Source organism: Pleurodeles waltl, chromosome 9 (assembly GCF_031143425.1).
Source record: "Pleurodeles waltl isolate 20211129_DDA chromosome 9, aPleWal1.hap1.20221129, whole genome shotgun sequence".
NCBI lineage: Eukaryota > Metazoa > Chordata > Amphibia > Caudata > Salamandridae > Pleurodeles > Pleurodeles waltl.
The window spans coordinates 1,126,482,640-1,126,496,910 of record NC_090448.1 but is presented as its reverse complement, the minus strand read 5'-3'; the positions used below and the strand labels follow the sequence as shown (position 1 = coordinate 1,126,496,910).

The 14,271-nt window shown below is 48.4% G+C and overlaps 1 protein-coding gene across 1 annotated transcript in view; it reads right to left on the bottom strand.

Moving 5' to 3' along the window:
- The window catches only part of LOC138260415 (galectin-related protein-like), a 47,774-nt gene extending 39,519 nt beyond the window's left edge, over positions 1–8,255 (bottom strand). The window contains exon 1 of the mRNA XM_069208875.1: positions 8,029–8,255. Coding sequence (XP_069064976.1) covers positions 8,029–8,055 — 27 coding nt within the window. The 5' untranslated portion in view covers positions 8,056–8,255. The remainder of the gene's footprint in view (positions 1–8,028) is intronic.
- Positions 8,256–14,271: the final 6,016 nt, after the last annotated feature.

Genomic DNA, 14,271 nt, shown 5'->3' with positions numbered 1-14,271 from the left:
TGTGTTGGTGTGTGAGCAGATTTCTTCAACATAAGTTGAACCACAATGTTTTGGATCCCGGGGTACAATTTTCATTTTCCAGCACTGGGTATATGTCGAAGAGTGTGAGGAGATGGGGCCCATGGAGGAGGTTGGAGCACACTGACGGATGGTGCGAGCTGCTCAGTGTATAAACAAACAGTTGAGGAGCTTGGGCACGTGGGCCGGCAGTGGAGAAAGTGTGGGGCCTCTCTTCAGATAGTGTGGGGAGCTTGAGTGGCATGGATATGGAGTGTGAGGAGCTTGTCCACGTGCACAGGCAGTAGAAAAGTGTGGGGCCTCTCTTCAGATAGTGTGTGGAGCTTCGGAAAGGCAGTAGAGAAGTGTGGGACCCCTTCTCAGTGAGTAGAGCTTGAGTGTCACAGGTGTGCAGTGCTAGGAGGCTGGCCACATGGACAAGCAGTGGGGTAGTGTGAGACTTCTCCCCAGATAGTGCGAGGAGCTTGGCCACACGGTCATGCAGTGGAGAAGTGTGGGACATCTCCTCAGATAGTGTGAGGAGCTTTAGTTTCACAGGCAGGCAGCAAGAGGAGCTTTGCTATGTGGACATTCAGTGGAGAAGTGTGGGACATCTCCTCAGATAGTGTGAGGAGATGAGTGTCACAGCAATGCAGTGCGAGGAGCCTGGCCATGTGGACAGTCAGTGGGGAAGTATGGGACATCTCTTCAGATAATGTGAGGAGACTGAGTGTCACAGCAGTGCCATGTTGAAAGGCAGAAAAGAAGTGTGGGGACTCTCCTCAGATGAATGAATGAACGAAATGCACCCAGTAAAAGGGCACGGCTACTCCAAGGAGTCTCCCAGTGCTGCACTTATGGGCACCCTCTCGGAATGCAGTTTGTCTGTTTATTCTTGTTTAAAAAGCCAGATTTTCAGGTTCTTCTTGAACAGTGGGATAGCATCCACTGAGCGTAACTACAGAGGGCGTTTGTTCCCGGCAAATGGCCCAAGATAGGAGGAGGCCCTCCCTCCATTACTAGTGCAGCGAATCTTAGGGATTCCAGCCAGAAGGCTACTAGCTGACCACAGGTTTCTAGAGGGGACATACAATCTGATTCTTGCCGTAAGGTAGCCTGACCCAGTATGATGAAGTGCCTTGTGGACCAAAACTAGTGTTTTAAAGAGGCTTCTCTTCCCTATAGGGAGCCAGTGAAGGGCACATAGGTGTGGGTGCACGCGTGTTCTAACAGGTAGGCTAAGGAGAATAAAGGCTGCCGTATTCTGGACCACCTGAAGTGTGAGGAGCTTGAGTGTCATTGGCAGGCAGTGTGAGGAGCGTGAGTGTCATTGGCAGGCAGTGTGTGTGGAGCTTGAGTGTCATTGGCAGGCAGTGTGAGGAGCTTGTGTGTCATTGGCAGGCAGTGTGAGGAGCTTGAGTGTCATTGGCAGGCAGAGTGAGGAGTTTGAGTGTCATTGGCAGGCAGTGTGTGTGGAGCTTGAGTGTCATTGGCAGGCAGTGTGAGGAGCTTGTGTGTCATTGGCAGGCAGTGTGAGGAGCTTGAGTGTCATTGGCAGGCAGAGTGAGGAGTTTGAGTGTCATTGGCAGGCAGTGTGAGGAGCTTTGGTACATAAACGGTGACGTGTGGGACCTGTCGTTAGATAGTGTGAGAAGCTTGAGGACTGCGGACAGTATGAGCTATGACAGCCTACGCGAAGACGATTTGAGGATCTTCCACTGTCACAGAGGTCTTTAGCTTTCATTGTCCTTTCATGCTCGCCCAGACAAACACCCGGCGATGATGAGGCTATCTGATAAAAACACAGGGCCTGATTACAACTTTGGAGGAAGGTGTTAATCCGTCCCAAAAGTGACGGATATACCACCAGCCGTATTACGAGTCCGTTATATCCTATGGAACTCGTAATACGGCTGATGGTATATCCGTCACATATGGGACGGATTAACACCTCCTCCAAAGTTGTAATCAGGCCCACAGTTTCTTAATTTCTTAGAACGTTCTCATGCGATAGCTTAGTGGGCTGTGCACCTGCCCACAGACCTGCACATCGCTGTATGAAATATCAGTGGGTCTAATTCAAACTTTTATCCTTCTGTGGTTAACAAAGTACATTTAAATTGGGCAGTTATCACACCTTTCATTGAAGAAGAGCGACGCAATTCAGTTTGTGGTGTCAGCCACATGAAGAAGACTTCTATATTGCAGTGTGACACCACTTAGGGTGACCACCTGGCATTGAGGCAAATTCTGGACAGGACTGTAAAAAATTCAGGACAAAGGGTCAAAATTCAGGACAAAAATTCTGGACAAAGGGTCAAAATTCAGGACAAAAATTCAAGAACAAACGTCAGTTTTACAGACACACGCAAGAGAGGCCATGCCTCACTATGTTGTCAGTGCATTTATGTACTCTTTTTTAACATAGCACTATTTATTTACTGTGGACCTTTTGTGATTGCCTCCTGGTGTGCTACATTCAGGTGTCACATTACGTCCTTGTTCAGTAGTAAATTAATGCCCTTCACGGCAAGGCCATCACCCCTACCCAAATCTACCCGATCTTTCCTGAAGAGAAAGTAACAGCAACATTTTGATTAAGTTTCTGAACATTTCAAAACCCCTGGCAAACAGTTTGGGAAACATTAAGGTAATTAACCTTATGCTAGTTTAAACAAATTGAACAAAAACATCTGGCTTACCCCAACCGCCCATGGACTTTCAACCTAATTTTTTTTAAAGAGGTAGGGCAGATGGTGTGGGTGACAGTCTCACATTTAATGACAGGATGTGATGTACCCATAACTTGTCTGTAGTCTCACTGCACTAGAGTGTATGTTTGGGACTCTACATTTATCTCAGAAATTGGAGCCCGGACTACCAATCAAAGATAACAAAAGAGTAGGATGAAATCGAGATCAAATGGGAGATCCGCGGCAAGTAATTTAAAGGGTTGTTGCTAACAACTGGATAAATAAAGAAGAGAAGAACAAGGTGGGACAATTCCTAAAATCAGACAAGATGGGTCCACCAAGACTATTTGAAGGTATTGGGTACCTGGGGAGTTGTCTGCACACAGGAGCGAAACAGAAGGGGCACTGTCAAGTGGTTGAACAATCAACACCCATCCACCTTGGCAAACTCTTCTGGTGCAATGGTTCGCTGTTAGTGCTTGTGAAGGGTGAGCAGGGGCCAGACCCCTTGCAAGGTTGTGCAAGGCAATTGCCCGCTTAGTCCATGTCTTTATATGGTTTTGAAATTGAGCAAAAGCCAAACTAGAGATCTGGGTTATCCCTAAGTGTAAAGTACACATAGAATCTTCAAAATATTTGGGATGTAAATTGCACAAACAAAATTTACAAATTTTAAAATTGAATTAGTGTTTCTTTAACATATGGCACTGTTTTCACCTTCATACACAATTAGATCTCAGATTAAACTGGGAACCAGTTACCTTTTGATACCTAGTGATTAATATCTACCATTCTTAGACTGATTTCCAGGATGAAAATCTCGGCAGAGCGAACGGTCCCTCCAAGCCCAGTTTGCTTTTTGGTCTTCTCTTCTGCTTTCTGTAGAGGCCATGTGGCACTAGCGAAGATGGTGTGCTACCCCAATGATAGTATTATTTTGCAAACCTTCCCCTGCTCGTCCTTCATTCCTTCTTCAGACAGGCCACACATCTGATTTGGTCGCTGCGGCGCCATCAGGAGCTCTTTCCACTCTAAACCTAACTGTGACTGCGGGTGGATTAGATCTTCTAGACTTAGAATGATTTTATTCAGCTGCAGATGTCCAATGGGTGGTTCACTGGCTTTCTGCCCACCTCCCTGCATGAGATGGGGTTTACCAGTAAAGACTTTTAAGGAAGGCTTAAGGCACTGCTCATCGTTTCCTACTGACCATTCTATGGATCACCATCTGGGGTTATCATGCATGGCTTTCTCTTGCCTTGCCAGAACCTGTAAACTCACTTTCACGAAGAAACCCTATGCTCCTGCACTACCTTTGCTAAGCCTTCCCACTCGCACAGGATGGCTGTGCTCAGAGCAACTCCATCAGTGGCATGTTGCAGGTGTCTTAAAATTGGGGACTGTTTCTGAACAGTGAGCTACTAAATTTCCAAACCCTTGTGGCAGACTACCATCTTCACCACGGTCAACTCCTTACTTACAACCACCTTAAATAATCATTAAATGCCCTATTTCATGTCTGCTACCTAGCACTAACCCTACAAGAGGTGTGCCAGAAGCTCTGTACCATAGGAAATGGTGGCAAACTGATAGAATGGGTGTACAGACCTATCCTGCAACATGGAAACCACTCCAGGTCTTCTCGTCATACTACCTGGGTGATTGATGTAGCCAAACCTCTGCAAGATATGGACTAAAATACTGGACTTTCCCCACAAAGTACCCACAGCTGTCACTTTAAGGAAATTCATAGTGCTTCCTTGTGAATGCATTCTGCCCGTTGCTTGCCATTGGCCTTGTGGTTTGTAACTCACAATTTGTTGCTTTCAATTTGCTGGCTTTATTTGTTTTAGGCTATGCAGCTTGAATCCGTCCCTTCCCTTGCCAAAACCTTATTTACAGTATCCTGCCGAGTTCTCCCTTTCTGTAAACAGGCCTGTAAATCTTGTTCTTTTCTTATCATATTTGCTGTGCATTCAAAGAACAAAGTCAAATGTCAGGCTCTGTCTTCGGTGGGACCTTAGTGTTTACTTTCCTTTCTCTGACTTCAAAGTGAGAGGATTTATGCAACAATCTTGCTGGATACTGGGGTTAGGAAAGAGTTTTTTCTATCACATGACACCATTTAAATAGACTTCAGAATATATCAGAATTTCACCCTACTCTGTATCACTCCACTTTACGCCACTCCATGCCACTGTTCTCTTCTCCATTCGGAACCACATCACATTATGCCACTGCTCTCCATGCTACTTCACACTATGCCTCTCTACTCTACTCAGTTCTACTCTACTCTAATCCACCGCACTTTGCGCCTCTCTACACCACTGCGCTCTGCTCGTCTGCACGCCATACCACTCCAGTCTAGGCAACACCAATCTAATCCGCACAACTCCACTCTCTGCCACTCTGCAACGCTGCACTGTACGCCACTGCACTCTAAGCTAATACACTCTATGCTAATGCACTTTACTCTGTAACACTCAACTCTATGCCCCTGCACTCTACAGCAATACACTGTACATCATTCTAATCTACTCTGCACTCTACACTACTTTACTCTATGCCATCACACTCTATGCCACTTCATGCAACTCCACTCTAACCTGCACTGCTCCACTCTAAGCCACCTCACTCTACTGTGAAATAATCTACTTTATGCCACTGCACTCTGTGCCACTGCATTCTATGCCACTGCACTCTACCCTGCACCTCTCCACTCTATGCAACTGCACTCTACTCTGAAACAATCTATTCTACGCCACTGTACTCTATACCACTCTGACCACTGCACTCTAGTTCAGTGCACTCTACACCACTGCAAGCTGACACTCTGCAACACTGCTCTGGCCGCCACTATACTCTACACCACTCTGCCCTGTACTACTGCATTTTGCACCAATATACTCTATTCCACTGCATTCTATGCCACTCTACTCTGCCCAATGCCACTCTGTGCAACTGCACTCTACACCAGTGCACTCTAAACAACTGCACTGCCCTTTACTCTGCACCACTGTACTCTATGCCACTGTTCTCTGTACCACTCTACACCACTGCACTGACACTCTACTCTGCAACTCTGCACTCTACACCACTCTACTCTATGCCACTGCACTCTAGGCACTATACTCAACTCTACAATACTCCACTCTGCACCACTCTACACCACTACACTATATGCCACATGAGTCTACTCTGCACTCTATGACACTGCACCACTCTGCATTACTGCACTCTCTGCTACTCTATTGTATGCCACTGTACTCCACTGCACTCTATGTAACTCTACCCCATGCCACTCTATGCCACTGCACTCTGCGCCAATGCACTCTAAACAACTGCACTGTACGCCACTGCCCTCTACTCTGTACCACTGTACTCTACGCCACTGCTCTGTGCCACTCTACTCCACTCTACATCACTGCACTGACACTCTACTCTGCAGTGTTCCACTCTCCACCACCATACTATACACCAATGTAATATGTACTACTGCATTCTATGCCACTGCAGTCTATGCCACTCTACTCTGCATTCCACAGCACTTTGCCCTACTCTGCACCACTCTACACTACACCACTGCACTCCCTGCAATGTGAGTCTACTCTGCAATCTATGCCACTGCGCCACTCTACACTACTGCTCTCTCTGCTACTCTATTGTATGCCACTCTACTCCACTGCACTCTATGCCACTCTACTCTGTCCCATGCCACTCCATGCCACTGCACTCTAAACCACTGCACTCTACGCTAACTCACTCTAAAAAATTGCACTGTACCCCACTGCACTGTACTTTGCACCACTGGGCTCTACGCCACTGCTCCTATGCTACTCTACTCCACACCACTATGCCACTAACTTTAAGCCATGCTGAACAGCAGCTACTCTGGTGTATAACATGGCTAATGGCTAAAACACACTAGCAAAGCCAATAACTCTTTCGTAGATGAGACCTATTGGCTTTGCCAATGTTTGTTAGTACTATGAGGTACAGAGGTACCTGAAAGAACTGTGAAAAATACAATTACATCATAATAAAGGCTGCTACAAAATGCGCAAATACATTTCGGTTAAATTAAAAAAAAGTGCTTCTCAAATACAGATTTGAATAATATACAGTTTATACCTAGTGATAAAAAAAATTATAACACTCCATTAAAACCACACACTCCACAGCTCACCTTGGAACACTATTACAATACCTCTCTGAAAGAAATATCTTTGCCACCAGAAAACTTCAAGTGACTCCTTTTAGTAAAGTCAATGCAGGTTTTCAAGCCCTTTTGTATTTGCAGATTTACCAGTTGCCCACATTTGCATGTCTTTAGGGAAGGAGACCCCCTGGCAAGAAGGCCTTTTCTTATCTGTCTGCCCCTCCCTCCCTCAGAGCACAGGAGACCCCCTGCCTTCCAGCCCAGCTGGGGAAACTCCTCTGCCCCTAATTTCGCCCTGCCTCCATTGCCCTTTATGTGAAAGGCTAAAATTACGGACAAATGCCGTCCGTTAAAGCTTTCATCACGGACAACGGACAGCAGGGCGAAATTACGGACAGTCCGTGAAATTTACGGACGGGTGGTCACCCTAACACCACTACTTGGCAATAGCACTGAACAGAAAAAAAAAATACGTCTCGTTTAAATATTTAGATTTTGAATGAATTAACACTGTCTCTGCAGGACACCCCACGGTATAACCCATGTAACAAGAGGTATTGTGTGAAAGACTAAAAAGGATATTTTTCGGGAAAAAACGTTTGTCAAATCTTTCTTGCTCCCAACTTCCTCCCGATTCCTCGGGTTGTTTTTCAACTAACTTCATCATGTCTCATTTGTATTTTAGGTAAATGAGCGGTGGTTTTTGTACAACGTTCAATAGCACACATTGTGACCTGGATAACGTTTATCTGACATCCCTGGTATACACCAATAACAGTAATTCTGTAATGATATAAGTTGCTACCACATAGCTTGTCTTTTCATAGCGTGGTAAATAGCAGGTGTTTACTACCCAACGTAAATTTACTCTGGTTGCGTGTTAAGAGGGCACATATCCGAGTGGCATGCCCAGATTACATTGAAAAATGCATTTACTGCAATTGTTGTCTACAGCGTGAAAACATAGCATTTTGGCTGCTTCGGCGCGCTTTACGAATCTGTGAAGATACAGAAATTCAAACGCAACATTGCACTCGTGTGTATACATCGAATAGTTTTGGTGCTCTGTTTGTCGTGTTGGTGACTACACCACACTGGTGAATTCCCGTAATTTATAATACACTCATTTTGAGTAACCGCGACTTTCTTACACACGTAAACTGATTTTGTTAAACTTACCTTTACCGAGTGCGCGTTTTCCGTCATCCTGTCCTCCTTTTTCAGGTTTTCACAGCGGGAAGCGGTAATTGCTCAAGAGATCAAAGTCCTTTTTACTTTTTTTAAAAACGCATTACTCAGTAAGTGAGTGAATAAAAGAAAAGGTTTATCTGCACCGCACAGAGCTCAGCCCAGCCTTGCACAAGAGCTGTTAGAAACCTCCAACAGGTTCCAGCTCCCACTGCACGCCGTGCCCGCCGTCACCACGGTAACAGCAAACATCTCTGCACTACCTTCCACGGGGGAGAGGGTGCTCTGAGACCTGAGCAGGCCCTGCTTGCAAGCAGAGGGTCCCCCGGTCTCGGCTGCAACCTCAGATGCCAGATTTTCAGAGCTCACAGCTCAACCCTCCTCTCCTTCAAACTCATTTCACTCCCATGTAGTGTGAAAAATACAAGTGCACTGTGCAACACTTTAGGAAATATATTACTAAAGCATGATGTGATAGCGCACTTTTATTTACAAACAGTCCATTTCCATTAAAGTACAAGTTACTTAGCTTCCATAACAAAATATCTGGTAGACATATTCTAGTTGCAGATTCCTTACCTTAGAATTTTCCCCCAGGTGTCAGACTGGATCTGGAGATGTTTTTCTTCGAGGAATACCCTTGCGCGTCAGTAGGTGGTGTCGTCGACTCCGTGGGCGTCATTGGCGTCGTAGTCGCCTTGATGACGTCGGCAGTAGTACATAGACGCCGCCTCAGCAGAGTGACGTCAGTTTCTCTTAACGACTTTCCACGCCAAAGCGCAGAGCCGCTAAGAACACTGAGATTGGTGTGCCAGAGCTAAGGACCTGAAAGGGGAATCCCTGTCTCTAGAAATCAGTTCGCAACCGGGGAGGATGGGTGGCCGGTAAGGAATCTGCAACTAGAATATGTTTCTATCAGATATTTGGTTACCGAAGGTAAGTAACTTGCACATCTGATAGAGACTTCTAGTTGCAGATTCCTTACCTTAGAATAGATACCCAAGCAATGCCATCCTCGGAGGCGGGATGTGAACCAAGATCATACTAGAAAGTCCTGCAGGACACAACAACCAAAGTAGCCGTCCCGACGGACCTGATTGTCCAGGCAGTAATGTTCAGCAAAGGTGTGCAGGGATGCCCATGTAGCTGCCTCGCAGATATCCAGGACAGGAACTCCGCATGCTAACGCAGTGGAAGCAGCAGTTGCTCTGGTGGACTGAGCGCGCAAGCCCTCAGGGGCTTGCTTCTTGGCCACAGCGTAGCACATCTTGATGCAAAGAAGTACCCATCGAGAGATGGTACGTTTTTGCACCGCCTTCCCTTTCTCCGCACCCACATACCCAACTAAGAGTTGATCGTCCACCCGGAAATCTTTAGTACGATTTAGATTGAACGCCAACGCTTTTTTTGGGTCCAGACAGTGGAGTCTCTCCTCCTTATGAGAAGAATGTTGGGGTGCATAAAAAGTAGGCAAGGTGATGGTCTGGCCCACATGAAAAGGCGTAACAACCTTGGGAAGGAAGGAAGCATTAGTGCCAAACACCAGTTTGTCAAGGTGCACAGACAAGAATGGAGGCTTTGAAGAAAGAGCTTGAAACTCACTCACTCTGCGAGCAGAAATGATGGCAACAAGAAAGACAGTTTTGAAAGTGAGGAGCCGTAAAGGGCAATTGTGCATTGGCTCAAAGGGAGTACACATTAAGTAAGTAAGGACAAGACTGAGGTCCCACTGAGGCATGATAAATGGAGTGGGAGGAAATAAATGGGTGAGACCTTTAAGGAATTGATTGACAATAGGAGATTTAAAGAGTGAGAGCTGATCAGGTAGCCTAAGAAAGGCCGAAACAGCAATAAATACCCTTAAGGTGCCCAAAGCAGAGTCCTGCTGGGCCAAAGAAAGAATGAACAAAAGGACCTCAGATAGAGGAGCAGAGAGGGGATCAACAGATTTGTTGGTACACCATGTTACAAATGAATGCCAACAACAGGCGTATACTGTTTTGGTGGAGGGACGCCTGGCTGCCAAGATAATATCGCAGACTTCGGGTGGAAGATCAAAAATCATCAACTGGCGCCTTTCAATCTCCACGCATGACGGTGGAGACTGGACAGGTTTGGGTGGAGAACCGTACCCTGTGGCTGCGACAGAAGATACGCCTGAAGAGGCAGTTTCAGTGGAGGATCGGTGGCCATGCTCCAAAGCTCTGGATACCATATTCTCCGTGCCCAGTCCAGAGCCAACAAGCTAACTTGGGCCCGGTTGTACCTGATCTTCTTGAGAACTCTGGGCAGAAGTGGTATAGGGATATAGGCGGAAAGGAGACCGTAGTTCCACTCGAGACGAAAAGCGCCTCCGAGGGAGTGCCGCCTTGGAAACCCCAATGCGCAAAACAGCTGACATTGTGCCTTCTCTGTGAAGGCGAACAGATCTAAGCAAGGCTGTCCCCACTGCTGAACGAGACCTTGTGCCTCCTCCGGATGGAGATGCCATTTGTGATCGGCTGTGTATCGCTGGCTGAGTTTGCCCACTCTGGCGTTCAGAGAGCCCGCCAGATGTTGAACCACCAGGGCAATGCCCTGATGATCCAGCCATGTCCTGACAAAGGGTCCAGGACCCTACCCTGCCTTCTGTTTGAGAGAGGGAAAAAATGCTTTCAACGCAAAACTGATCGCCCAGCGCTCCAGAAGATTGATATGGAGACCAGACTCCGCCTCTCCCATGTGGCCACCCCAACCCAGAAGTGACGCATATGTCACTATGGATAGATCTGGCTGGGGAAGGGAGAGGGATCTGCCATGGACCCAATGCGGAGTCGGAAGCCACCACTGCATGTCTTTCGCAGTCCCCTCCGAGATCTAGACCATGTCAGAAAGATTTCCCTGATGATGGGCCCACTGAAACTTCAAGTCCCACTGCAGAGCCCGCACATGCCATCTGGCTTGTGTTACTAGCAGGATGCAGGAGGCCATGAGGCCCAGCAGCCTCAGATTCAGTCTTCCCGAAACCCAAGAAAGAGGCTGAAAGATCGGAATCATAGCCCAAATATCTTGGACTCACTTTTCGGGAGGATAGGTCCGAATCTGCACTGTGTCCAGAACATCTCAGATGAAAGGGAGCGTCTGAGAGGGAGTCATGTGCGACTTCGGCACGTTGATAGTGAACCCCAACGTGTGCAGGAGGCTCGCCGTAATTAGAAGGTGGGAGACAGCTTTCTGAGGGGAGTCTGCCTTCAACAACCAGTCGTCGAGGTAGGGGAAGACTGAAACCCCTAACCTACACAGATGAGCTGCAACCACCTCCATCACTTTCGTGAACACCCGAGGGGCGCTGATAAGGCCAAAGGGGAGCACGGAAACTGATAGTGCTCGTGACCTACCACGAATCGCAAGTAACATCTGTGGGCAGGCAGGATGGGAATGTGGATATAGGCGTCCTGCAAGTCCAACGCGACCATCCAGTCTCCTGGGTCTAAGGCAGACAGGACCTGAGCCAAGGTGAGCATTTTGAATTTCTCCTTCTTTAGGAAGTAATTGATGTCCTGAAGGTCTAGGATAGGACGCAAGTCCTAGTCCTTTTTCGGAACCAGAAAGTAGCGGGAATAAAAACCACGACCTACTTCTGGCACACGGACCTTCTCTATGGCTCCCCGGGCCAAGAGAGCCACAACTTCTTGGTGGGGAAGTGCCAAATGATCCTCCGGAAGATGGCTGACTGATGGAGGCATGGCTGGTGGGGCAGATTCGAAGTGGAGGGAATAGCCCTTTTGAACTATATGCAAAACCCACATGCCCGTAGTGATGGATTCCCAGTGGGGCAGGTGATGGCGAATCCTGCCGCCAACTGGATCGAAGTGAGGGGACGGACTAGTAGGGTTTGGAGGCTGCAGCAGGGGTGGACTGTGGAGACCTCTGGTTCCCTGTTGCACGCAAACGTGGGATTCCGCGTCCTCGGCATGCAGCAGCTGAGCATAGGTGGCACGGTGGCTGGGTTGGGGTCAGGACAGGGAGCCCCTTCCATGACCACAAAATGGGTGAAAGGTGGACCGTTGGGGGCGATGGGCAGTGGAAAGGCCAAGGAACCAAGCAAGAGCCCAGGGATCCTTGAACCTCTGCAAGGCCGAGTCCGCTTGTATCGAAAGAGACGGTAGCCATCCAAGGGCATGTCCATAAGAGACTGTTGGGCATCCCCCGAAAAACCAGAAGTACGCAATAAGACGTAGCATCTCAAGGCCATCGTAGTAGCAACCGATCTGCCCAGAGAGTCAGTCGTGTCCAGCCCATATCAGATCGTGAACTTCGCTGCATCTCTCCCATCGGTGACAGCTTGGGAGTCGATAGTACGGGCTTCCTCCAGTATCTGTGGCAGAACTTGCACGACCGTATCCCACAGAGAGTGGGTATAGCGGCCCAAAAGGCATGCAGTGTTCACGGACTGCAGCGCAAGACTGGAGGAATGAAACATCTTCTTCCCAAATTGTTCTAGCCTTTTTGATTTCCTATCCGGGGGTGCGGAAGGGAATGCATCTGAGGAAGAGGATGCCTGGATGAGAAGACTCTCAGGCGTGGGGTGTTGGGACAGGAATTTAGGGTTGTTCAGGGCCGGCCGATGGCAGTGTGCGATAGTCCTGTTCACGGGAGGTCCCTGTGTTGGGTTTGGACCAAGTAACCAAGAGGATATTGGTGAGGGCTTCATCGAATGGCAGAAGGGACTCAGATGTGTAAGCCCCTGGCTGAAGCACCTCCGTCAGGAGATTTGACCTGACCTGTACAGTAGGCAGCTCAAGGCCAAGGACCTCAGCCGCCCTACTGACCACAATAGAATAAGTCGCTCCCTCCGCTGTGGCATGGTAGGAGGAGACAGCATGGCAGCGTCCCAAGAAGTGTCCAGGCTACTGGCCTTGCCCAACTCCTGTGCTCAGTCCAAAGTAGGGTCATCGTGGTATTCATAAGGGTCCAGGGACCCCTCTAAGATTTCCCGGAATTCCTACCCCTAAGGAAAAGGATCCAAATCTGACCTGGGGTGAGTAGGCCCCATTGAAAACAGAGGTGGCGGCGGCCAACGCCGTTCTGACTCCGAGTCATAGGGGAGGAGGATCGTGTCGATGGTGGGCACCACTGACGTTGGGAGCGTCGACAATTGAACCAGTGCCGGGGAAGGTCTCAGTCGTACGACCGTTGTCGGTGCGGATCCGCAAGCGGATCCAGAGGGGACCTCGGTGGCCGGAGCCAGAGCCGCTGGCACGGAACCCGAAGGTCCCCCCCGACGGAACCCCATGGGCCCGAAGGTGCTGTATCGGGGTCGGCCTGCATAAAAATAAAGCACATGGCCTCATAAAACTCCTTTAATTGGGCAGGGGTCACTCCCGCTCCCAGAAATTCAGGGAAGCGCGGAGCGGACCCAGAAGCAGACTCCGAAGACAGAGGCCTCGAGCGTCGACGCTCCTCCCGCATAGCATCAGCCGAGCAACGGGGTGAAGTCAAAGGGTGACGGAACCGCTTTGACTTCTTCTTCTTCTTACCTGTGGCCGAAGACTTGGAGGAAGAAGAATGGTGGTGGCTCTGAAGCTGTCTTGACACCTTCCCCTCAAGTGGAACTGGGATTTACGTGGAGTTAAGTGCTGGGCCGCCATGAGCTTGAGGGACCGCTCCCTCAAGGCCTTCGGGTGCATGGCCCGGCACTCAGAGCACGACTTCGGGTTGTGGTCGCGCTCCAAGTATCACAAACAGACCCGATGCAGATCAGTCACTGACATCATGCGGTGACAGTCCTTGCACGGCTTGAAACCGGTCTTCAAGGACATCTTGACGCACCAAAAACTCACCAAAAGATACAGACAAAACGGTCAAACTTGTCAAAAAGGGACCAGGGTAGCTCTCTCCGGATCAGCACGTGGCACGGAAAGAAAAGAACTGACGTCACTGAGCTGAGATGGCGTCTATGTACTACTCCAGACGTCATCACGGTGATTACGATGCCAATGACGCCCCCAGAGTCGACCGATGCCAGCAACCGACGCGCAAGGGTATTGCTCGAAGAAAAAATCTTCAGATCCAGTCTGACGCCGGGGAAAAATTCTAAGGTAAGGAATTTGCAACTAGAAGTCTCTATCAGATATGGCTACTAAATGTGCAGACATACAGTCTCATGGGTAAAATTATAAAGCGCAAACGAAAAATGATTTCAGAGAATATTTATCATTTGTGCGTCATCTAGTGAAATGTCTTCATTTGTTT